The sequence below is a fragment of the Natator depressus genome, chromosome 8, assembly GCF_965152275.1.
Source record: "Natator depressus isolate rNatDep1 chromosome 8, rNatDep2.hap1, whole genome shotgun sequence".
NCBI lineage: Eukaryota > Metazoa > Chordata > Testudines > Cheloniidae > Natator > Natator depressus.
In genome coordinates, this window is record NC_134241.1 from 77,251,628 (window position 1) to 77,275,050 (window position 23,423).

The 23,423-nt window shown below is 43.9% G+C and overlaps 1 protein-coding gene across 1 annotated transcript in view; it reads left to right on the plus strand.

The window, feature by feature from the left end:
* The first annotated feature begins 1,723 nt into the window (after positions 1–1,723).
* COL24A1 (collagen type XXIV alpha 1 chain) overlaps positions 1,724–23,423 on the plus strand; it is a 242,407-nt gene continuing 220,707 nt past the window's right edge. Inside the window, exons 1-2 of the mRNA XM_074961390.1 lie at positions 1,724–2,077; positions 18,518–18,582. Of these exons, the coding sequence (XP_074817491.1) occupies positions 2,022–2,077; positions 18,518–18,582 (121 nt within the window). The 5' untranslated portion in view covers positions 1,724–2,021. The remainder of the gene's footprint in view (positions 2,078–18,517; positions 18,583–23,423) is intronic.

A 23,423-nucleotide genomic window follows, 5' to 3' on the forward strand; every position in this document is an offset into this window, starting at 1 on the left:
ACTCTTTCTGTAATGTATATAGTGCACTGTCTTGTATTATTCAATTCTATATCAGGCATGTTTTGGAAGGCAGGTTGACGCTATGTAAGATAACACCATATTGTGTTACTGAGGCAAGGTAGGAACATTGGAAAAGAAATGAAAAAGACAAGAAGGCAGAAAAGGGTGTCCTCTTTCTTCTGGCATTATAGAGCTTCCAAATTACATCTGTTCTTCATACATTTTCCAGAGAGAGTTTTCTTAGATCCTGGTTTAATTACATTTGAGATGCAAAACCTCCAGCAAACTCATTTTTCTCTATATATCATTTCATCCTCTTTTTTCCCCATTCCCCACATATTATTTGAGCCTACATCTTTCTGCCAGGACTTTGCTGCTGAACCCCAGCAGGAATCTAAGCAGATGCTAACCATTTAGGTTTATTAAATACATTCGTCAGTTTTATGTCTCCCATCCCCTTCATTTTTAGCCTGACTGCACCACTGCTAATCCGTTTGGGTAACATGCATCAAGCAGATTGGGGTAAGGACTCTGAAAAATTCTGAAAAAAGAAAAGGAGTACTTGTGTCACCTTAGAGACTAACCAATTTATTTGAGCATAAGCTTTCGTGAGCTACAGCATGCTCAGATAAATTGGTTAGTCTCTAAGGTGCCACAAGTACTCCTTTTCTTTCTTTTTGCGAATACAGACTAATACGGCTGTTACTCTGAAACCTGAAAAATTCTGGTATCATTGATTTGCTCCAAAAAACAAAATGAAACAAAACCTCCCCTCTTTATTAAATTGGTCATACTTAGAAAGAAGGAGTCATTGTATAATGAAAAGGAGACTTAGCAATGTCTCTTTATTAAATAAGTAAATATAAGGTGACAAGGCTGTCATGGAGCAGGACACCGGAGTTTAGCCAGGGGCTTCAGTCAGTGGAAGCTGGAGCAGGCCCATGACAAGAAAGGGAGGTACACTGCTGTTATCCGGGCTACATTCCGCTCCCATGGACGTGGATGTAAATCAGAGGGGCTCTTCATTACTTCATTGGCCTTACTCTCATTTAGCTCGGTGTAGAGCTAAATCTGCCCTCCTGAGAGAGGCTTCGGGGGCGAGAGCAGGGAGGAGAAGGAGCAGAGGGGAAAGGAAGTGTCTGGGGAGAAAAAGCAGAGAGCGAGAAGGAAGGCGGGAGCAGGGACAGAGAAGATGCTTTAGGAGGCCACCTCTGGACAGATGCGTGAGAGAAAGGATCACAAAGGCTGCGCGGCGCTTCTGGCCCTCCAAGAGGTGCAGGGCTCCCAGGACAGCCGATGCAGGACGCGGCTGCTAGAACTTGCAGACAGTGCTGCGGCCGAGCGGGGCGGCTGCGGCGGCAGCTCCCTCCCCAGGCGGGAACCCCGAGACCGCGTGCGCCCTGCCTCGGGCCAGGCGCGCGTTCTGCGGGGCTCTGCGCGGCTCGGCCCGGGCGGGCGGGGGTGAGGCGGGTTTGATGATGTAATCGCAAATCAGGGAGCGGTGAAATTTAACACCGAGCGCGGGTGGGGAGGGTTTGCCTTGGGTCGGCTGGCGGCTCTGCTTCCCAGCCAGAGGCAGGCTGCGCTCAAGGCTGCGCGCCAGTGCATCGCCACTGACACCTCGGGCGCTTTGCAAAGGCTCTGGTAACCTGGGCACTGTTTCTTCACCACGGCCAAGGATTTCTCCGCAGGTCCCCTCCCGGCCCGCCCCATCCCCACAGCGGATCGTCGAGTCCAATGCAGGGCTCTGCTGTACTTGCAAAGGCTCCTGTCTGTGAACCACGTGTGAAGCCGAGTGCTCCGCTCTGGTTTATATTGATGCCATCCTCTCCCTGACTCCCTTGAGAGTGAAACCCCAAGTCACGCCCCTTCACCATGCGGGGGACGCACTAGGGCTTGCCAAGAGCTCGGAAGGGACCTCTGCTCTGGGGTGATTTCATGGACAGTACCTGAACCTTGAGCGGTTTGGAGCTGGCTTCTGTTTTCGGATAGATCTTCGCTGCTCGGACAAATGCAGACAAATGCATTTAGGAGCAAAAAGGACAAGGAGTGGAAGCATCTCTCCCACAGCAAAAACGTAAGTAAGAGCCCAGCAGTCAAGGGTGTGTGTGTATGTATGTGTGTTGGGCCGGGGGGGGGGGGGGTTGATAGCTCGCTGCACACACAGCGTACGTCTTGTCAGTGTCTGTGAGCAGGGCAGGCGGTTTATTTTGGAGCTACGCGTTTCCCTTGTCTTTGCAATTTGTAAAATGCCCCGTTTAAAAGGCCTTCTGCCAGCGGGTCTACAGACGGTTTATGTTAAAGCAATCAAGCCGCGCAGAAGGAAAAGTTTATTGGCACTTTTCCCACTGCCGGCTAAAACAGGCTTCGCGGACTTAGCGACCTTCAGGTCTCCCTCCCCCTTCCGAAATGCGTTACGAGATCCACTTATCTTAAAAACCAAACCAAACCAACCCCCCGAGCTGCCAGCTCCTGGGCTTGAGAGTTCCCCACGGGAGGGAAGAATTCTGCGCTCGGTGCGTTCTCCAGGGTGGGAGACCGAGGAACGGTGCTCGCGGGTCTCGGGTTAGCCTAGTCATGAGAGAGCCTCGAAATGCTGGGTAGCAGTTTAGGGGGTTTCCGGAGTTATGAAGCGAGGAGGTTGGGGCAAGGGGTTGATAAAGAGATGACTGAGTGCGTGTGTTTGGCCGCAGCTTCCTTCTCCTCCCGAGGACACAACAGTTGCGCCGGAGCTGCTGCTGGGGCTGTGAACCCCGCAGGGACAGACGGGCTTTGCCTCCGGGCCGGGGAGACCGCTGTGGCTGATCTTGTTGTCACTCACTGGTGAACTGCTGCTGATGGAGAGCGGGCAATAATGTGAGGCAACTAAGGGGAAGTGGTATTTTGCCTTCCTCCCCGATAGGGCAGACCCTGGCGTTATTTTTAGACTCGAGGATATGCTCAAGTAGTTTTTTTCGACGCACTTGTAGGGGGAGCTGCTCGTCCGTAGCTGCAGCCCCCCTCGCCTGTTCAGGCTAAGATTAATTACTCGGGCTAGTGGCTATTTAAGGGGTCTGCAGACACGAACCAGTTCGTAATAGCGTTTGTGACGCCTGCAGCCTCCTGGCGAAGAGCTGGGGGGCGGGGGGGGGAGTCCCAGATCAGCAGTTCGCCGCCGCCAGAGGGGAGTTGCAACGAAGCCCTCGAATACTTGTATGGGGAGGGACGGCAGCCCATATAGGAGGCTCCCCCCCCCACATGTTTACATGCAAATGATGCCAGAGACCCGGGTGGCAAAACATAGGTACAAGTGCTTTCTTCTGGTGCATCGTAGTGACAGTCTCTCCGAAGAACGGGCAGGAGGAGACGGGGGTCCGAGGGGGGAGGGTGGGGGGGGGCAGATGCCTGGCCGGGAAGAGTGCGTTACAAACACAACTTTGTGTTGTTTAAATACGTAAGGAGGGGTTGAGATCAAGGCACCGAATCCGATCTGATCACTCCGGCCGGGCGCAGTTTGACTTCGCTCCGTTTCTCCTTCGCAACGGACTCGCGTCCCACCGGGCCGCCCGCCTTGTTCATCGCGTACGGAACCGTCTGCTGGCCCCGTTTCTACAAAGAAGCGCTTTGGCGGGGCGGGTCGTTGCTGGCCCAGGGAGCCGCACGGGCACGGCAGGGGGTGGAATGCCCGTTTCACAGCCCGGCGGTACAGTGCGCTTTGCTTACATACGGGTAGCTCAAGCGTGCACCGACTGTGGCAGGCGCAGCGTCGGCGAGCCCGCCTTGGAAATGCCCCTTCCCCGCAGACCCAGTCACCACGGCGTCCGAGCTCCCTTTCACGTTCATGCCCGGGCCAGCCGCGCTAGAGAGGCAGGGGGCTGGGACGGTTTCCATAGTGGGGGTGCTGCCGATGGAAATCAGGACTTCAGCACCCCTGGCTCCAGCGCAGGGTGCTCGCACTCAGCCGCCCCCCGGGCCCGCTGGGAGCCCCCTGGGTGCTGCAGGGGAAAGCAGGTGCGCTCGCTGCTGCTGCCCCCGGCTCTGTGGGCCCGGGGAGCGGAGGGGCTGGGCGGCAGGCATGGGGGGGGGGGGACGAGGGGGCGCCGGCGGGGGAGGGCGCGGCCCTGGAAGAGGTCAGGCGGAGACGCGGCGGAGCGTGGTGCTGCTGCTCCCTGGCACACCTGCCGGGGGCCGTAGCGGGGCTGGGGAGAGGTATTGGGGGGTGGAGGGGAGCCTTTGCAAGGCGCCGCGGGAATTGATGGGGGAAGCGGGCTGAGTGGGGGCGCGCAGGGCCCCCCAGGGCTGTGAGCGTGGAGTCCCCGCTTTGCTAGCGGCCGGTGCAGGCACCCGTTCAGCTCCCGGCCCCGCTGCCTTGGAGCACCGCCGAGCCCTCCCAGGCAGCGCTGATGGCTCAGCGGAGTGGGGCTCCCCCTACACAGACCCTGCCCCGCGGGCTCGGTCCCCCCACAGCCCTGCTCCCCCTAGCTCCCTTGGCCACTCAGCGTGCGGCAGCATAAGGGGGACCCCAGCAGCACCGAGGGGGAGCAGGGCGCTGTGGGGAGCGGGGTGGGGGAAGCGGAGAACTCCCTGGTTCCCTAGCGCTGAGCTCTTTGATGAGCCCCCTGTGGTTTGTCATTGCACAGTTCCTCTAAACTCTGCTCCCCCAGCTCCTCAGCTCAAGCCCGCTTCTCCACCTGCACAGCCCAAATCCCCCACCTCCGTTGTCCCCTTCCCAGCAGCCACTCCCATAATCCCGACAGATTATCCCGATGCCGCTGTCCATGCCTGCTTTCCTGTATGCTCTCTACATCCTCCCTTGTCCAGCTGTCCCCTCCAGCGCCTATACCCCCCAGCCTCATATCCCTTTCCGTGCACAATCCATCCACACTACCTGCCCCTCCCTATGCCCTCCTAATACCCTACCACATTCTGCTTTTCAGTGGGAAGCCCAGCCTGGACGGGGTTATATGTTATCAGGACTGAAAGACTGGGGCCTGTGGGGGACAGTGAAGTTGTGTGGGGTGGGGAGCCTGGAGGCAATCTGGGCTGTATGCAAGGGTCCAAGAGGGTGTGTATGGATTGTGGCTCTGTGGTGGTTGCTGCCTGTCAATGATGACAGCTTGCTGTGTGAATAACTATCGGAGCTGACATATATAGTATTAAACCTGGAAAATTCTCACTAACAAACAAAAACCTTTGCTTACAGCTTAGGTTTCTGAATTACTTAAAATCAAGGAGATCATGAAGTCAGGTAACCTATCTTGTAATGCCTGCTTACTTCCACAACTTCACTTGCATTTGCAACATATAACTACCACTGTGCACACATCAGATTCCTCTATGCAGCACGATAACATACAACTTTATGATTTCATACTTTTTCATATAAAAATAACATTATAGACTTTACCAGAGCATGTCATATGTCAAGTTTATGTGTTAACCTAGTTGTGGTCAGAGTTAAGGTTGCTTGTAAGTCTGGGTGAACAGTGAAGTGAACATTTGATGTGTACACTGTGACTAGTTATATGTTGCAAGTGCAAGGGAGTTTGTTGTGGAAGTGAGGGATCTTTGAGTGATGTTTAGTTATTAAGGCATATGAATGTAAATGGCCTTAATTCAGGATCTTCTTGATCTTTAGTGATTGCGTTGGTCGGATTTCCCCTTTAGCAACCTTAAATCTAAGGTAACAGATTTTTTACTGTGGGATTAAACAAAATTGTAGAGGGATCTTAATGCTAGATAAATGCAAATGCATTTCTTAAAGTAATACAACAGCACAAACTGAAGTTTACCTAATTGTGTCCAAAACTTGTGGTGTTCAGCTAGTTTGAGCGCTACACTAGTGCAAATCATAATATAATAATAATAATTGTGGTTTAAATTACTTTTGTTTTTTAAAAGTCCAGACACACTGGGTACTACAGGATTGTCTCTGGGTTTAAGATGAAGTAAAGATCCTGCTCTGTATTCTGTCACTTTAAATTCTACCCCTGACAGCTGTTTAAGCATGAGGGGTCCCTGTATCCCAGGCACTGGCTTAGAACTGCTGCCTGCTATTTCTTACTAACTGACCAAATTGTTCCTCCAGCCCCCCTTCCCAAGCCCTGCATTCAGCCCTCAGATGGATTCATGGGTAATTCAGGGCTTTGCAAATTGGGTCCAGATGGGGAAAAATCTGAACGATTTGAAATGGGATGGAAGAGTTTGAAAAATCTCATACATTTGTGTAACACAGCAACATGAAAGTAGCAGCAGGGAAGGAGTTTGGCTTCTTGGGAGGCTGCTGCTGCTGGGACACTGGGGTTGGTTTGCACATTCCTGGCAAGGGAGCTGTCTTCCCCTGCCCAATAGCCTTGTGTCAGAATCAGTAGCAACCCATCCATTAATAAACTTTATATATGTAGCCAGCCAGGGAGAAAAGTATTATAGGAAGCTCCGCTTGGCAGGGTTTAAACAACATGACATATTTATCCAAGATAGTTGTGTTTTCTTAAAGGGCAATGAGAGAGAGAGAGAGAGTGTGAGAGAGAATGTTTGTATTGAGGGGGGTTTATCTCAATTAGAAACAACAGGCAGATGTGTACCCTCTAATGTTTGGGAGAACTAAGTGTAATTCAAGAGCCAGATCCTGCTTGCCTTACACACAGAAATAATCTTGGGCTGAGTCTTGCTTACTCTCAGAAATAGTTCCATTGACTCCAGTGAGTTTACTTGCATGAGTACAGTTAGGGTATTTTGTCCCCAAGTTAGCTGAGCAAGTAGAGAGAATAAGCACCTTCTGGCATAATGGAGTGTTTGTGTTAAGCAAGCAAAGGCCGCATAGAAAGTACACCATTTTTTGCCATCTCGAAAGCATAATTTGAGGGGATGCTGTTTGGTCAAATTTGGCTCCAGTGTTCTCTGTGCAGGGTATGCAGTAATGTACCTGATCGTGCATTCCTTGCACTTCCAACCTCCCTTTGAATTCAATTGACAAAACCTTTAATTCTTAAATGTGAACCATATAACCCTATAATACTTTTATTTACTGACTTTTTGCATTTGAGTAGCTGCAAGTCCTAAATTGTTGTTTTATTTAAATCTTATATTGGTATCACTGTCTATAAAATGAAAAAAAACCCTAAATTTATTAGTGAAGAGGAGGATATAGAGGAATACTTTAATGAAAGGCTTTCCTTGGGTAGTCCAAATGGAAGTATTTAAGATACTGTGGATAGCAGAACTGGTTAAAATAAAAAAGAATCCGGTAAAAAATTCACAAAACATTTGTAGAAACTTCTTTTCTTTTATTTTCCTCTGTTGTTTTATTCCAAATGTTGTCAACATTAAAAAAAAGTTCTAGGTACATGTTACATGTGTTACCCTATGCCAAATCCTATTCGCAGTGCACAGCTTGAGTAACTTGGGTATTCATAGGGGAGTTGTGCAAGCGCTGGGGAGGGAGGCATCTTTCCTCCAAATCCATGGTGGAGTAGCAGAACTTCTCTCAGGCCACTGCTGCAGTAGCCCTTGTGGCTGTTCTGTTGCAGCACTCTTCCTCAGAGAGGAGGGGAATGGTACACTGGCCTCATCTCATCCCTGGCCTGCTGCCCATTCTCTCTCTGCACTTGCAGTGCAATCAATCTGTGTGGAGCTATTCTCTGCAGCATGCAGAAGTGTGGGCCTCCTGCAAAAGTTCCAGTCATTCTGCCCCCTAGTCTTTGCTGTGCAATGGAACCACACCGATTCCATTGGACTCTGGGAGGCAATACTGCTGTGAACTGGGGATATAGCAGTCTGAGATAGAAAGAGATTGTGGAGGTTTGGATCACTCCATCCGTGTTGGGTGTATGTTTAGTCCCAGTCAATTGATTCTAGGCTTGTTATAATATGGAAACTGCAGAAATCATGATAATTGATCATATAGCAATGAATGAAGATCTGGTGCCCTTGTTGGTTCTTCTCGATCTGTAAGATGCCCTCAACATCACTGACCGCAAGGTGCCATCGAGTTGCCTGAAGAAGCTAGCAGAACGCAATGAGGTTGCACTTGAGAAGCTTTGCTTCTTTCTTTGGAGAGATCTCAGAGGTGGTAGTGGGCAGATGCCCAGGTCTCACATTCTGTTGCCCCTCTTGTTTAACATGGAGATTGGTCCACAAGGGCAGTTACTGAGGATGTAAGGGTTGCAGTATGTTCAGTATGTTGAAGATACCCAATTGTCAAACTTCATTTCATTGGACCAGTCTGATGTGATGGAATGACTTACCAGGTGTCTAACGAAAATTGGGATATAGACCAGGGCTAGCTGACAGAGACACCAATCATGATAACATTGAGATAATGCTTGTGGGCTGAGAAAAACAGCTGAAACAAAATCGAGGAAAATATATCAGCACCTCTGGATCAGTGAGATGCATCTGCAGCTTGTTTAAGGTTCACAACACAAGAGTCTTGCTGGATCCCTAACTGCTTCTGGTTACTCAAATAACAGCAATTTCCAAAAATGCTTTTTTCTCCTCTGTGCTTGGCAAGAATGTTGAGTCCTTTTCTCTCCGGTGTGGACATCACTGTGGGAATCCATGCTTTTGTCATCTCATGATTGGATTATGATAGTGCAGAACGTGCTGATCTGCTTGTTAAGCAAGCAGTGTTTCACCCTGGGAGCATATTACTTCTGTGATCCATGATCTACACTTGTTAAGAAATTATTTCTTGGTGAAGTCTAAGGTGTTGATTTCAACCTATAAAGCCCCAAATGGTTTGGGTCCCATCACCTTGTAAGACTGACTCTTTCCCCATATTATAGCTATTGTTCCAGGCACTCAAGCTACTAGCCCCCGGTTGAACTGGGTATAATAGCCAGGAGGTGACTGTGAAAAGTCTACGGTTCACTAATGCACTCTCTGCTTGGTTGATCGGAGCCTGGATTTGATGACCTTCAGAATGCACTGAAACACTTACCTACTCTCTCAGGGGACTGAGCTGGAGTTGAAGAAGGAAGTTAAGATGGAAGCCATGCTGATGGTTGGAAAGGATGTGTGGGAAGTCTGTTAAGATTTAGTATTATGGTAAGATTTGTGTTCATAATGTATGTAATGTGATGAGAGCTTAAAGTTGGAGCAAAATGATAAATTGAAGTCTGTAATGAATTAATTTTAATAATACTTTAACATGTTTTAAGGGAGGTAAGTATACTTATCAATTAAAATAGAAAATGCCTCCTCCTACAAAAACATATTGCCCTGTTTTGTAGGTCTGAAGCTGAAATCTCACAACAGATGCTTTAAAACCATTGGATTAAAAAAAAATGACTAATGTAAATATAATATGTATGTGCAACCAACTCCCATCAGGCATGTATCCCCAGGTGGCAGACAGGGGTACATCCTGCAGGTATATTCAGGGACGGCCCGTCTATATATATGAACTAGGCGGTTGCCTAGGGTGCCAAGTTAAATGGGATGCCAAATTTGAGGGAAAAAAATCAAATTTAAAAAAAAACCTTTTCTTTGTTTATAACTGGTTCACATGTAATAAATAAGGTCCATAAGAGAAAAGTAACAGCGTTAACGCTTGCTAGACTATGAAAGTGATGATGTCACACTCCAGGCAGGTAACCGTGAGGAAGGGGATTACTTTCCAAAGAACCAGTGTCGGGTTATAACGTTGAAAAAGATCATTTCGTGTCTGTGTAAATGCTGTAACTAACTGTTTTAATAGGTAAGTGAGTGTATGTTACTAGTCATTGAACCTTTAAGCAGTGAAAAGACGTGTTGGGATGGCTGCAATGTGGTTTAAATCACCAACCATGTGGTGGGTGTGACAGCCATCCTTAACGCTATCATGCTTGCAGTCGGGAGCACAGTACATAACAATATTCAAATGCCCCATGGCGGAAAGAGGAAAAAGAGAACCCTCAGGAGCTGAGTATCGTAAACGAAAGGCTGAGAAGGAAAAGGACCAGGCAAAACAGCAGGGATACTTCCTGAAATATCTTCTCTTTAATCCAAATAAAGATGGAAGCAGTTTACAGCATCCAGATGAAGGAATTTAACTTGGAGAGGAGGTTAGCTCACATCTGCATGGAAGCAGTTTGGAACATCAAGATGAAGGTATATTACTCTGAGATGAGGGTAGCTCACATCCACAAAAAAAGTTTGGTTTCAGAGTAGCAGCCGTGTTAGTCTGTATTCGCAAAAAGAAAAGGAGTACTTGTGGCACCTTAGAGACTAACCAATTTATTTGAGCATAAGCTTTCGTGAGCTACAGCTCACTTCATCGGATGCATAAAGTGGAAAGTACAGTGAGGAGATTTTATATATACACACAGACCATGAAAAAATATACATTGTAAGGAGAGCGATCACTTAAGATGAGCTATTACCAGCAGGAGAGTGGGGTGGGGGGAGAGAAAACCTTTTGAAGTGATAATCAAGGTGGGCCATTTCTAGCACATTTCCAGGAGTTAACAAGAACATCTGAGGAACAGTGTGGGGGGGAGGGGGGGAATAAACAAGGGGAAATAGTTTCACTTAGTATAATGACTCAACCACTCCCAGTCTCTATTCAAGCCTAAGTTAATTGTATCCAATTTGCAAATTAATTCCAATTCAGCAGTCTCTCGTTGGAGTCTGTTTTCGAAGTTTTTTTGTTGAAGGATACTCACTTTGAGATCAGAAATCGAGTGACCAGAGAGATTGAAGTGTTCTCCGACTGGTTTATGAATGTTATAATTCTTGACATCTGATTTGTGTCCATTTATTCTTTTACGTAGAGACTGTCCAGTTTGCCCAATGTACATGGCAGAGGGGCATTGCTGGCACATGATGGCATATATCACATTGGTAGATGTGCACGTGTACAAGCCTCTGAGAGTGTGGCTGATGTGATTAGGCCCTATGATGGTGTCCCCTGAATAGATATGTGGACACAGTTGGCAACGGGCTTTGTTGCAAGGATAGGTTCCTGGGTTAGTGGTTCTGTTGTGTGGTGTGTGGTTGCTGGTGAGTATTTGCTTCAGGTTGGGGGGCTGTCTGTAAGCAAGGACTGGCCTGTCTCCCAAGATCTGTGAGAGTGATGGGTCGTCCTTCAGGATAGGTTGTAGATCTTTGATGATACATTGGAGAGGTTTTTAGTTGGGGGCTGAAGGTGATGGCTAGTGGCATTCTGTTATTTTCTTTGTTAGGCCTGTCCTATAGTAGGTGACTTCTGGGTACTCTTCTGGCTTTGTCAGTCTGTTTCTTCACTTCAGCAGGTGGGTATTGTAGTTGTAAGAATGCTTGATAGAGATCTTGTAGATGTTTGTCTCTGTCTGAGGGGTTGGAGCAAATGCGGTTGTATCATAGAGCTTGGCTGTAGACAATGGATCGTGTGGTGTGGTCTGGGTGAAAGCTGGAGGCATGTAGGTAGGAATAGCGGTCAGTAGGTTTCCGGTATAGGGTGGTGTTTATGTGACCATCGCTTATTAGCACTGTAGTGTCCAGGAAGTGGATCTCTTGTGTGGACTGGTCCAGGCTGAGGTTGATGGTGGGGTGGAAATTGTTGAAATCACGGTGGAATTCCTCAAGGGCTTCTTTTCCATGGGTCCAGATGATGAAGATGTCATCAGTGTAGCGCAAGTAGAGTAGGGGCATTAGGGGACGAGAGCTGAGGAAGCATTGTTCTAAATCAGCCATAAAAATGTTGGCATACTGTGGGGCCATGTGGGTACCCATAGCAGTGCCACTGATTTGAAGGTATACATTGTCCCCAAATGTGAAATAGTTATGGGTGAGGACAAAGTCACAAAGTTCAGCCACCAGGTTTGCCGTGACATTATCGGGGATAGTGTTCCTGATGGCTTGTAGTCCATCTTTGTGTGGAATGTTGATGTAGAGGGCTTCTACATCCATAGTGGCCAGAATGGTGTTTTCAGGAAGATCACTGATGGATTGTAGTTTCCTCAGGAAGTCAGTGGTGTCTCGAAGATAGCTGGGAGTGCTGGTAGCATAGGGCCTGAGGAGGGAGTCTACATAGCCAGACAATCCTGCTGTCAGGGTGCCAATGCCTGAGATGATGGGGCGCCCAGGATTTCCAGGTTTATGGATCTTGGGTAGCAGATAGAATCCCCCTGGTTGGGGTTCCAGGGGTGTGTCTGTGCGGATTTGTTCTTGTGCTTTTTCAGGGAGTTTCTTGAGCAAATGGTGTAGTTTCTTTTGGTAACCCTCAGTGGGATCAGAAGGTAATGGCTTGTAGAAAGTGGTGTTGGACAGCTGCCGAGTTTGGAAACTCAAGATGATGGAAACTTACTTCTAGATGAAGGCAGCTCACAACATCAGACTGATATGGAAGTGGAACAAATTTATTCACCTTTAGAGACACATGCAGAAATTGAAGTAAATTAAGTAGAAGGAAGAAAGGATGATGAACTTACAAACAAGTTACAGTATGGGGACCCAGCTTCATGGCCCAGATGTGATGACAGTGTGCGGGAAATTCTCGTGGAACATGGACCTAACAAGTTCATGAATTTCCCTTCCCTAAGGAAGGAAATAAAAGAAAATTCTCTGCTCAGCATTACAAGAGGAAACTCATTAATGGGGAAGAAATTCATCGAAACTGGTTACAATATTCAGTGTTGAAGGACTCTGTGTTTTGCTTTTGCTGCAAGTTGTTTAGAAATCAAGCAATTGGTACGTCACTTACTGAAAATGGTTCAAAGGACTAGAAAAACATATCTTCAATTCTCTTTTCACATGAAAGAAGTACAGAACATTTGGAATGTTTTCAAAATTGGAAAGAACTTGAATTACGATTGAAAAAAGGAAAAACTATCGATGAAGAAAATGTACATGTGACCAAGGAAAAAGAAGAAATATTGGCAACAAATATTAGAGCATCTGATTGCTTTAGTGAGAATTCTTGGTGGGCAAAATTTGGCATTCCATGGCTGTGGTAGAAATGAAAAATTATACACGCCAGGTAATGGAAACTTTTTAAAATTTGTTGACTACCTAGCTTTGTTTGATCCATTCATGAAGGAGCATCTACGTAAAATAACTGATCATGAAACACAGGTTCATTACTTAGGAAAAAATATGCAGAATGAACTGATTCAAATCCTAGAAAATGTCATTAAAAAGAAAACAGTAGAAGCTGCCCATTCTGCAAAATACTTTTCAATAATAGTGGACTGTACTCCAGATGTGAGTCATGTTGAACAAATGATGAAGATCATTCATTTTGTGGCTATGGAAAAGTCTGCAGATGAAGATAATGTTGAAGTGCTCATAAAGGAACATTTTTTGAGTTTCGTACCACTGAAGGAGACGACTGGAGCATTTATGACGGAAACTATTCTACAAGAACTTGAAACAATGTCATTATCTGTTGAAAACTTACGTGGCTAGCTATGATAATGGGAGTAATATGAAGGGTAAAGACAATGGTGTGCAAAGGAGAATGATGGAAATCAATCCTAGGGCCTTTTTCATTCCTTGTAGTGCACATTCTCTGAATTTGGTTGTCAGTGACGCTGCTAGATGCTGTTTGGAGGCAAGCAGTTTCTTTGACTTGGTGCAACGTGTTTATGTGTTTTTCTCAGGCTCAACATGCCGTTGGGAGATTCTGACTCGCCATGTGAATTCTCTAACTGTGAAACTACTTAGTCAGACAAGATGGGAGCGTCGCACTGATGCTTTGAAGCCTCTTCCCTATGAACTTGGAAACATTTATGATGCCCTAACTGAAATTTCTGATGATACTACCTTTACTGGATCATCTGGCAATACGGCATGTTCAGATGCAGAAGCTCTTGCAAATGGCCTTTCCAAGTTCAAATTTGTGACTTCACTCATTTTGTGGTATGATATCCTTTTTAAGATTAACCTCGCTAGTAAGCAGCTTCAGGAAAAGAACTTGAACATACATTCTGCTATTCAAAAACTGCAGCAAACTAAAAATATTCTGGAGGAATTCAGAAGTGATGAAGGGTTTGAAAGAACACTGATAGATTCTCTCGAGCTCGCTGAAGAAATAGACTTTCCGACAGAATTTGAACCAGAGCCAGTTCGCATTCGGCAAAAGAAACAGCAGTTTTTGTATGAAGGATGAGACACACCCATTCAGAACCCAAAACAAAGGTTCAAAGTGAATTTCTACTTCGCAGTCCTTGATACTGCTATTCACTCGGTTGACAAAAGATTTCAGCAGATGCAGCAGCTAGAGTCAGTATTTGGCTTTCTATATGATATCCACAGCTTGCAAAAGAAAACAGCAAAACAGATAAGAGAATTTTGTATAAAACTGGAGTCAGCATTGACTCATGAAAATTCAAAAGACATTGATGCTACAGATTGGTGTAGTGAGCTTCAGGCTTTTTCAAGACGACTTAAGAAACATTCCACTCCTGAAGAAGTACTGAAGTTTGTTTGTGAAAATAAACTCAGTTTTCCAAACATTTTTATAGCTCTATGCATTCTTTTAACTTTGCCAGTTTCCGTAGCTAGTGGGGAACGTAGCTTCTCAAAGTTAAAATTGATAAAACATATCTGCATTCAACAATGGTGCAAGAGAGACTTGTTGGACTTGCCACAATGTCAATACAGCATGAAATAGCTGGGAAATTGGATCTAAAAGAACTAGTGACTGAATTTTCAAAACTTAAAGCAAGAAAAGTCATGTTTTAAGAGCACAGAGTGTTTTTTATCCGGTGTGTTTTGTAAACACAGGTTAAAGTTCATTGAAGAGTTTTCTTATTTCTTTCTATATTGGATGTGGCGATAATGACAGTTAAAGCAGGATAGCGTAATGTACGATTTTGGATTTGTAATAATAAAAATTATAATTAACATTTGAATGCATTTTTATTTCAAATCAGACTGAAATATCATCTAGCTGTTGTGTACAAATCTATTCTGAAAATTTCATGTCTCTATTGTATCTGATCTCAGAAACATTGGTTGGACAGACGGATGGATGGGCAAACCAAATAATTAAGCCTCTGTTTAAAAAAAAAAAACGCTTAAAATCATTCAAAGGAAAAAAGCGGAAAAATGTTTCCCAGTTTACCAAAAACCTCAGCCTAGATCTGCCCTGGGGGTTTGGGGTGGGGGCGCCGATTGCATGGTTCGCCTAGGGCACCAGTTGCTGGCAGCTAGTCTAGGGCTGCCCCTGCCTGTTAATGAAATTTTTGGGATTATTTTGTTTGTTTTTGTTCATTTGGGAGTCAATTTGGTGCTTATGAAAGTCACTAATAACAGTGGGTTGAGGTTGAGCCATGCACACTGTGGCAGGTACAATACACGCTTCCATATGTAGGTATGTTTGTTACAGCAGCTAAAATCTGACCTTCAGTATCTTTCTTGCTCTAGCTTTGAGCATCTCACTGATGAAATCACACAGTGCAAGTTGTATGATATGTGTGAATGGGGATTAGTATGTGCTCACATTTACTTGTGACATTACATTAGGATTTGGATTCATGTCTCCAGAAATGAAAGCCTAAAATGCAAGCCCATTGCATCACCTGGGTTTCAGATGTCAGCCAATGGTTTTTGCTGGTGAATGGCTGCTAAAAATGCTTGTAAAAGGCATTTCTTGCTGTAAAGGCAAGAAGAACTGCAGCAATTCCATCAGCCATGAAAGAAAGCAGGAAAAGCAGAGCCAAAAAATTGAATAGCTATTTTAAAATATAAATGTGTACTGCATGGGTGTGTAAAGAAATAGATAATAGAGTATATGCACTTTGACTCACACTTATAGGGTGGGATTTTGAATGTTGACCTTATTCTGCTGCCATTTAAATCAGTGGTAAAATTTCCAGTGATTTCAGTGAAAGCAGTTAGATCAACAATGAACACCTTTGAAAATCTCACCTATTATATATGCATCTCTCTTTAAAAAAACTGCATGTATTTATACTTTTAGTTGTAGGCAGCAATTAAGGGTACAAACCTGTGGTTACCCAGATTTCTTGTCTGTGAACTCTTTTCCATGACGTAGGTGCCTAAATGTAGGTACCTACAGTAAATCCATATAAAGATACCTAAATAAGATCCTGACTTCCTTTGAAAATAAGGCCACTTATCTAGTTTGACAATTTGGGGCTAACCTTCTTAAGAACTCTGTGCAAGCCTTATACAGTGAAAACTTTCCTTTGATTTGTGACAGATTGCATCATGATGGCATATCCTAGCAGTGTAGCTATACCTAGTTTCATTTTGTAAATAATGCTATCTTTTCCTAAGCATCTGAAATATTATACAGTTGATAGAATATTTAGCCTAATATATCAGTAATAGGAGAGAGGGTGGTTCCTGGGTGATGTCAGTGTCACTTGCTCAGTCAGCCAAAAAAGAACAACAAAGATGTTACCACTTGGAGTATTTTTTAAAAGTACCTTTTAAAGACAAAACACCTTTGACAAATTCTACTTGTTGGGTCTATAAAACGCCCTCCTGCCTCATAGCATCTATCACAGGTGTTTGTTTTCAGAACGTCAGTTGCCAGGGGACTCAGACAGAGTGGTTTCAGCTGCAGTGAAAATTTGTGTCTTCAGGAAGGACTATATTAGAAGAATGAGCTCTTGAGAATCACTGCTGTGTGGATATGGACAGAGCTGATAGTGGGATAATGTGAACAGAATTTGTCTGAATAAAGCTATTTATTGGTGAATGCTTGCTGCAAGTATCTCGTTTGCTGGAAGGGACACTGGAGTTTTCAAAATCAGAGTCTTCTCTTCCACTAGTATTAGTTAGGAGCAACTCTTTTTAAGCCAATGGATTTACATCACTATAAACCTGTATAAGTGAGAGAATTAGTCTGCTATATTTAAATAAAACATTGGCTTTACCTCCATTACTAGTAGTATGTCAGTCATCTAACTTACTTTTCACTTTGTATTTGTTTTCTTGTTTCATTTCACTCACAGTTTGGACAATAGAAATAGTCTTTCACTTGGATTCTCCTTCGCTAGCATGTTGCTAATGTATTTGAGTTACAAACATTCTAAAGGAATGTTTAAATCCAAACAAGATACTGTTTACACGGGAATTTTTACAAAATCCTAGAACCATTTCTCCTCAACTCTTGTAAAAACTTTTATTTGTACAAATTTTGGGCCTAAGGTGACCCTTTAATGAACGCTGAGAGGAAGAAGGCCTTTTGTTTGAACTTTAGCCATAGGCAGCCTGTTTGCAGGTGCTATTTGAATGGGTTGTTTATCCTGTACTTGACCTTCACTTACATAACTTGAGCAATAGTCTGATGAAATTGAGTTCCATTGAACTACAGGTGTTTAGTTAAGACTTGTAGCTCTAAAATGTTTTTTTCCCCTTGAATTCAGCTGCTACAGCGATACAGAGCCTGATCCTGCAAACACATACTATTGGATCTAGTGTTTACTACCATGAGTAGCCCCATTGAAGCCAATGTGGCTATTCACAGTAGTAACCACTGTGGTAGTAAATGTTTGCAGAATTGGGTCCATATATCCAATAATGTGAAATGTTTGAATAACTGATATTCTCTGGTAGGGACAGTTCTTATTTAATACTATATAAATTAGAGCTGCCACTATTGTTAAATTATTTCTAAGTCTGGTTCTTTCACTTTGGAATATCCACGAAAATTAGCAGGATTTAAGAAAGAAATGTAATGCAATAAAATCAAGAGTAAAAATTAATGGAAATTGTAAAATGTCATTGTCACAGTTGATTTTCCTTCTGTATTAGACAGACTCAGTGTTAATGGATTCTTGTTAAAAAATCCAGACGCATTATCTTGATCTATTTTTGTTGCTATCTATGCTCATGGGTCACCTGCGAATACAGGAGTGCCCCTCTGAGCATGGAGTTTTATTCCAAAGATGTTCTGTGATTTTTATACCCCTAGGAGAGCACGATACACTGCTTCCTGGGAAACACTAGCAGTTATAACTGGGATCTTGGTCACGCAGAAGTAGAAAAGAAGGAAGTACAAGACTTACAAAATTATTAGTTACTACATACCATTTTCATTTCTGGATAAACTGATAGAATATGTGATAAAATTGGTAATGGGTACAGTGCACAATGATCATTTACTACGTACCATTTTCATTTCTGGATAAACTGATAGAATATGTGATAAAATTGGTAATGGGTACAATGCACAGTGATCATCGTGTGTAACAAATTGTCATGTCTTATATTTTCATTACAATAGTATTTTTCTAGAAAGTAGTTTAATATATAACAGCCTCTAAATATGAAACAGATACAACAAAATAAAATAATTTCAAAATGAATATAGTTGTCTTGTGAATAGGAATCAATGTAGAATGTATCTACTGGGTATGTGTTGGTTGAAACATGAGGACATATATTATCCCTGAGCCTTGCGTGAAACTTCCTATTCGCATCAGTGGAAAGTTCTACAATCTGAGGGTACTGTGTCTCTGATCCATAACTAAGTGAAATCACTAAGAGTCTTTTCGCTGACTTCAACTGGCTTTGATTCAGGCCTTCTAAATCCCAGGGAGTTTTAAACTGTTGATTGGTTAAGATTTTTTTCACATTTTAAAATTCTTTTTTCTTTTAGGAAAACCCTCCTCCTTTTTCTTGCGATATGCGTAGCTGTGGGTGCCGCACAAATGCCAGCACAAGGTGAGAAGACTTCCTTATAACAGAGTATTTGAATAATCTGCCACTAGAGGAAAAAAAGTAAATGGCTTCTGGTAGTAATGACCTTAAATTCAGCTGTTCAGAAGTTACTAATCCAAATGTCAGATAGAGTACAATGAGATCATAAGTTCAAATTAACCATTTGGAAAAGATGACCTTTTGAATATAACTCAGATTTTCTGTCTATGAAATTGCTTACATATTTAACCAAAGTCTTTATAAAAGAGAAGTCTTGTACAGTGAAAAGGCTTTGATTGTGTCGTCATTGTAAGTGGGTGTTCTTGGGGGTGGTGAACTGTGGCTGAGTTACCTTTGCACTTCTTAAGACTTTGCAAGCAAACAAGGGCCTGTAATAAGTGCTTAGTCTAGATGGGCATTATTAGGCAAAAAGTGAAATTTGCATGTTAGCTTATTTTTGTATTCAAATACAGATGTTGGTTAGGAAATAGGGTGGTGTTTTGTTTTTGTCTGCTTGGTATCCTGGCACTGCCAGATGTGAAGGGTTATGTCAGAGACAGCTGAGGAACATGCATCCTAAATTGATGAAAGTTAATGTGTCAGGATGGTAATTTTTGGCTGCCAGTAATGGGTCATGGATAGCATTGAGTGCCTGTCATGTAAATTGCCCTTCACTGTCTAAGTGGCACACAAAATGACTTCACCTTTGAAATAAATGTTCACTTTTGGCTGGTGACTAGACTCACCACAAAGAGAACCAAACCAAACAACTGGAATATGTTTTAAAGAAAAGGACTGATTCCTGATTATATTGTGCTTGAGTCTGTGGTGATGAATCAGCAGCTGAGTACTCTCCTCCTCACGTATCACTTTGCATTGTTACCTGTCAGTTGCAATATTTTTCTGTTCTTGTTTTCTTCTTAGTCTTGTGGTTTTTGTTCCAGTATGTTGCTTCTTTTCCTTTCTTGCTCTTAATTTTTTCCTCCACCACTTGTTTATGTCTCCCGTGCTCTCTCCATCTGCCTTGGCAAGGCTGTCTCCCTATTCTCCCATTCAGAGCATGCTATATGCTGCCTGGGATGTTGCTAATTTCCTAGTGCCACTCTCATTGAGCCAAGTTCTGCAAGAAAGAAAGTTTGGCCTTGCAGGCTGAGCCTACAGCCGTATATGTAGATGGACTGCTCCGATGGCCAGCTACATTAGGGGCCACCACAGGAACGGGGTAGGAAGGTGGATGGATTTAAGGAGTCAGCTTCCACTTTTCCTGAAGCAGCAGAAATGGTAAGAGATACCAGTGATGGGCTTGACATTATGGAGTGATGGTAGCTGCTATATAGTTAAGGATGAAGCTAACTTCCCATTATATATCCAGTTTTCAACCAACCACTCCAAACTTCTCCAAAAGATAACAAGTTCCCCCAAAATTTCACATGCCACATGTCATCCCCAGGAGGAAATTTTCTGGGAAGATTGGCAAAATATCAGAAAAGGAGTTTTAAAGTTACAGGACTAGATCCTCAGCTATAGCAGAACCGTGCTCCTACCATTAGGAGGTGCAAATGTGCCCTCTGCTGTCCTTTCAGTTCGGGAGGCACAGGGTTGGTCTTCTGGATAAAATAGAGAAGTGTCATGACTGCTTTGTTTCATATAAGCCGTCTGATACCCTGAGTGGCTGCTCTATCAGCTGGGGCTTGTTAGGTAAAGGAATGCCCTGTCTATGCTCCTTGTACCAGGAGGGGACTCGTGTAGAAGCTACTAGTGCAGCTCTACACTACCCAGAAATTCCACAGTGAAGGGGAAATCCTGCACCGGCTTCCTGAGGAGTTTTAGGGCTGCTTTGCCTGGGAAAGATTATTTTGTGGTTGGGAGTTGTCTGGTTCCCTTAACGGTTAATTTTTAAACTTTTCAACCTTTGGGCTAGGTCTTAAATCCATGCAGGAACTGAAGGTGGTAGGTACAGAGTGTGCTTCATGCTTAGCAGGTATCTCAGCAGGAGCATGTTACACCCTTGCTTTGTGATCTGCCTATAAAACCCTAACTGGCCTTGCACCTACATACTTCCCAGACTGCTTGTCTCTGTGCTACACTGCCACAGCTGAGATCAGTGGAAGCACTCAAGCTGACACTCTTTGAGCATCAGGGAGGGAGTTTTTGGCAGGGCATTTTATCTTGCAGTTTATCCACTTCTATAGCCCTCTCATCCTAGTATTTGAGAACCTTTTGGCTTTGGAACTTGCTTCCCACTTGTTAATTCCTAGGGCACACTGAAAAGCTTACCTTCTAAAAAGGATTTGGGGAAGGGGATTTTCCTGAGGAGCTATCATTAGTTAGTTTTCGCACCTTTACTTTGCTGTAAGTACTATCTAATTACTGCTGTGTACAGTGGAGATTGCTGCAGGTTTTATGTTTATATTGGTGGGTTTAAAATGATTTCCAAGGATGCCTAGAGGTTAGGACGCACACCTCTTCTTAGAAGTCTATGTAGATAAAATAAATATTCAGCAGCGGCAGCGTGATTTGGAATCATGCGATTTTCTACCCCAGCCGCATGCTCCCCGGTTAGAGGAAAAAGCAGATAAGAGGAGCCATTTCTGATGCATAAAGAAGAAAATGTTCTGTGTAAAAAGAAAAAAGAAAAGGAGTACTTGTGGCACCTTAGAGACTAGCCAGTTTATTTGAGCATGAGCTTTCGTGAGCTACAGCTCACATGAGCTTTCGTGAGCTACAGCTCACTTCATCGGATGCTATGCATCCGATGAAGTGAGCTGTAGCTCACGAAAGCTCATACTCAAATAAACTGGTTAGTCTCTAAGGTGCCACAAGTACTCCTTTTCTTTTTTCTTTTTACGAATACAGACTAACACGGCTGTTACTCTGAAAAATGTTCTGTGTATTTCACATCCATATAAGCAAATGAACTTTCAAAGGTGTTTGTTTGCCCCTCTATGGACATGAACATAAAAATGGCCATACTGGGTCAGACCAAAGATCCATCTAGCCCAGTATCCTGTCTTCTGACAGTGGCCAATGCCAGGTGCCCCAGAGGGAATGAACAGAACAGGTACTCATCACGTGATCCATCCCTTGGCGCCCATTCCCAGCTTCTGGCAAGCAGAGGCTGGGGACACCATTCTAATAGAATTAATTGTTAAGCGCACACTGCAAAGTGAAAAGAACCCCCCAAATTGCATTAAAAGATAGTGAAAGTTGTACCTTAACCCATCATATGTATGGAAGTTTGCAGAAAAACATCATTACTTGGGCACAAGAGAACACACTACTGTTCTTCTGCTGAAGTTTATTGTGACCTCTTACTCAGAGCCTAATCCTTAATTCTGAAGCCCCTTCTTCCCTCGGCTTAGGTAACAAATGTAACATTCTTCTTTTTGAATTTCTTGATGAAGTGAGCTGTAGCTCACGAAAGCTTATGCTCAAATAAATTTGTTAGTCTCTAAGGTGCCACAAGTACTCCTGTTCTTTTTGTGGATACAGACTAACACGGCTGCTACTCTGAAACCTATATTGCTACAGCTGTCATTGCACTGTTGTAGACATTACCCCCTTTGTAGTTGATATCAGTTCCATGTAACTCAATGGGAAATTTCCTTAAATGAAAATCCCCCCTAAAGCAGATGTCCTATGCAACACTTCAGTTCTATTTAAGTCCTATATTAAGGGCTTAATTGGGACCAAAATAATATGCAGGGCCGTGCGATGGCAGCCTGCACAAGCATGAATTTTGCCTATCATGTGATTCTTTGAGATAGTAATATAAAAAGCTATAAAAAGTAGTTATACATAAAAAGCAACTGATTTATAAAAGTTTTCTGCTTTAAAGCGTATGTGGGTTAGTTTAAATAAGAAAAGGCATCAGGACATATTGAGATACCCATGCCTGCAAAATTTCAGTTCCTAAAAATCTCTCTTTAAGAAGTGGCTTAAATGTATGGTAGATTGCAGAATGATTTGTGAGGAACCATATTGTGAAAGAAAATTGCTTAGATTTCTCAGAATCAAAAGAAATTCAAAGAAAGAAGCAGCAAAAAGACAGACAGTTCAAGCAGCCTATCCCTCTGTCGAACTACATAGCAGATCCAGAGACAGTACTAAGCTGTTCACAGAGTTATCTAAGGAGTTTGCCAAAGATTCAGATGCCACCCATTAAGAATATCTTGGTACTTGGTTTCTGACTGATACGTTGAAAGGAGAGGTTATACTGGTAGTTATTCTGCCAAACATTATGTTGCTGGGTGGAGTAATTAATATGCATTGCCTCCTCTCTTGTTCTTACAAGGCAGGTATGCACACATTGCTTGAGAAGCAATGCATTGTGTAAATGTCCTTGTCTGTATGGGGCCTAAGCCACAAGTCAGTCTGGGGAATTCTGCATGCACAGCCCACAGGTCTAATTGGTACTCACTGCTCTACTTATTCCGCTATGTCTCAAGCATCAGTCAGAGGAGTGCTCCCTATGTTAACTAAAACCTGACGCAGCATAGGGAGTGTGTAGCAATTGGACTTACACAGTGATTTTGAGCTGGCCAGTCACACTTACTCACTGCAGAGTTGACCAAACAGCTAGAAGGGTACATTCCTGCACCTTAGGAGGGCTGAAGTGGGGAGAACACCCCAAGTAGCTCATCCTCACAGCTGCCACGAGTGGCAAGGATAGCAAAAAGAGATAAGATAGGCACAGGTGTTGGAACTAAGGGTACTGGGGGTGCTGCCACACCCCCTGTCTTAAGGTGGTTTCATCATACCCGGGCTTTACAGTTTGGTTCAATGGCTCTCAGCACTCCCACTATACAAAATGTGCCAGCACTCCTGAAGATTGGATGGAAATGCAGAGCCATAAAACAATCAGG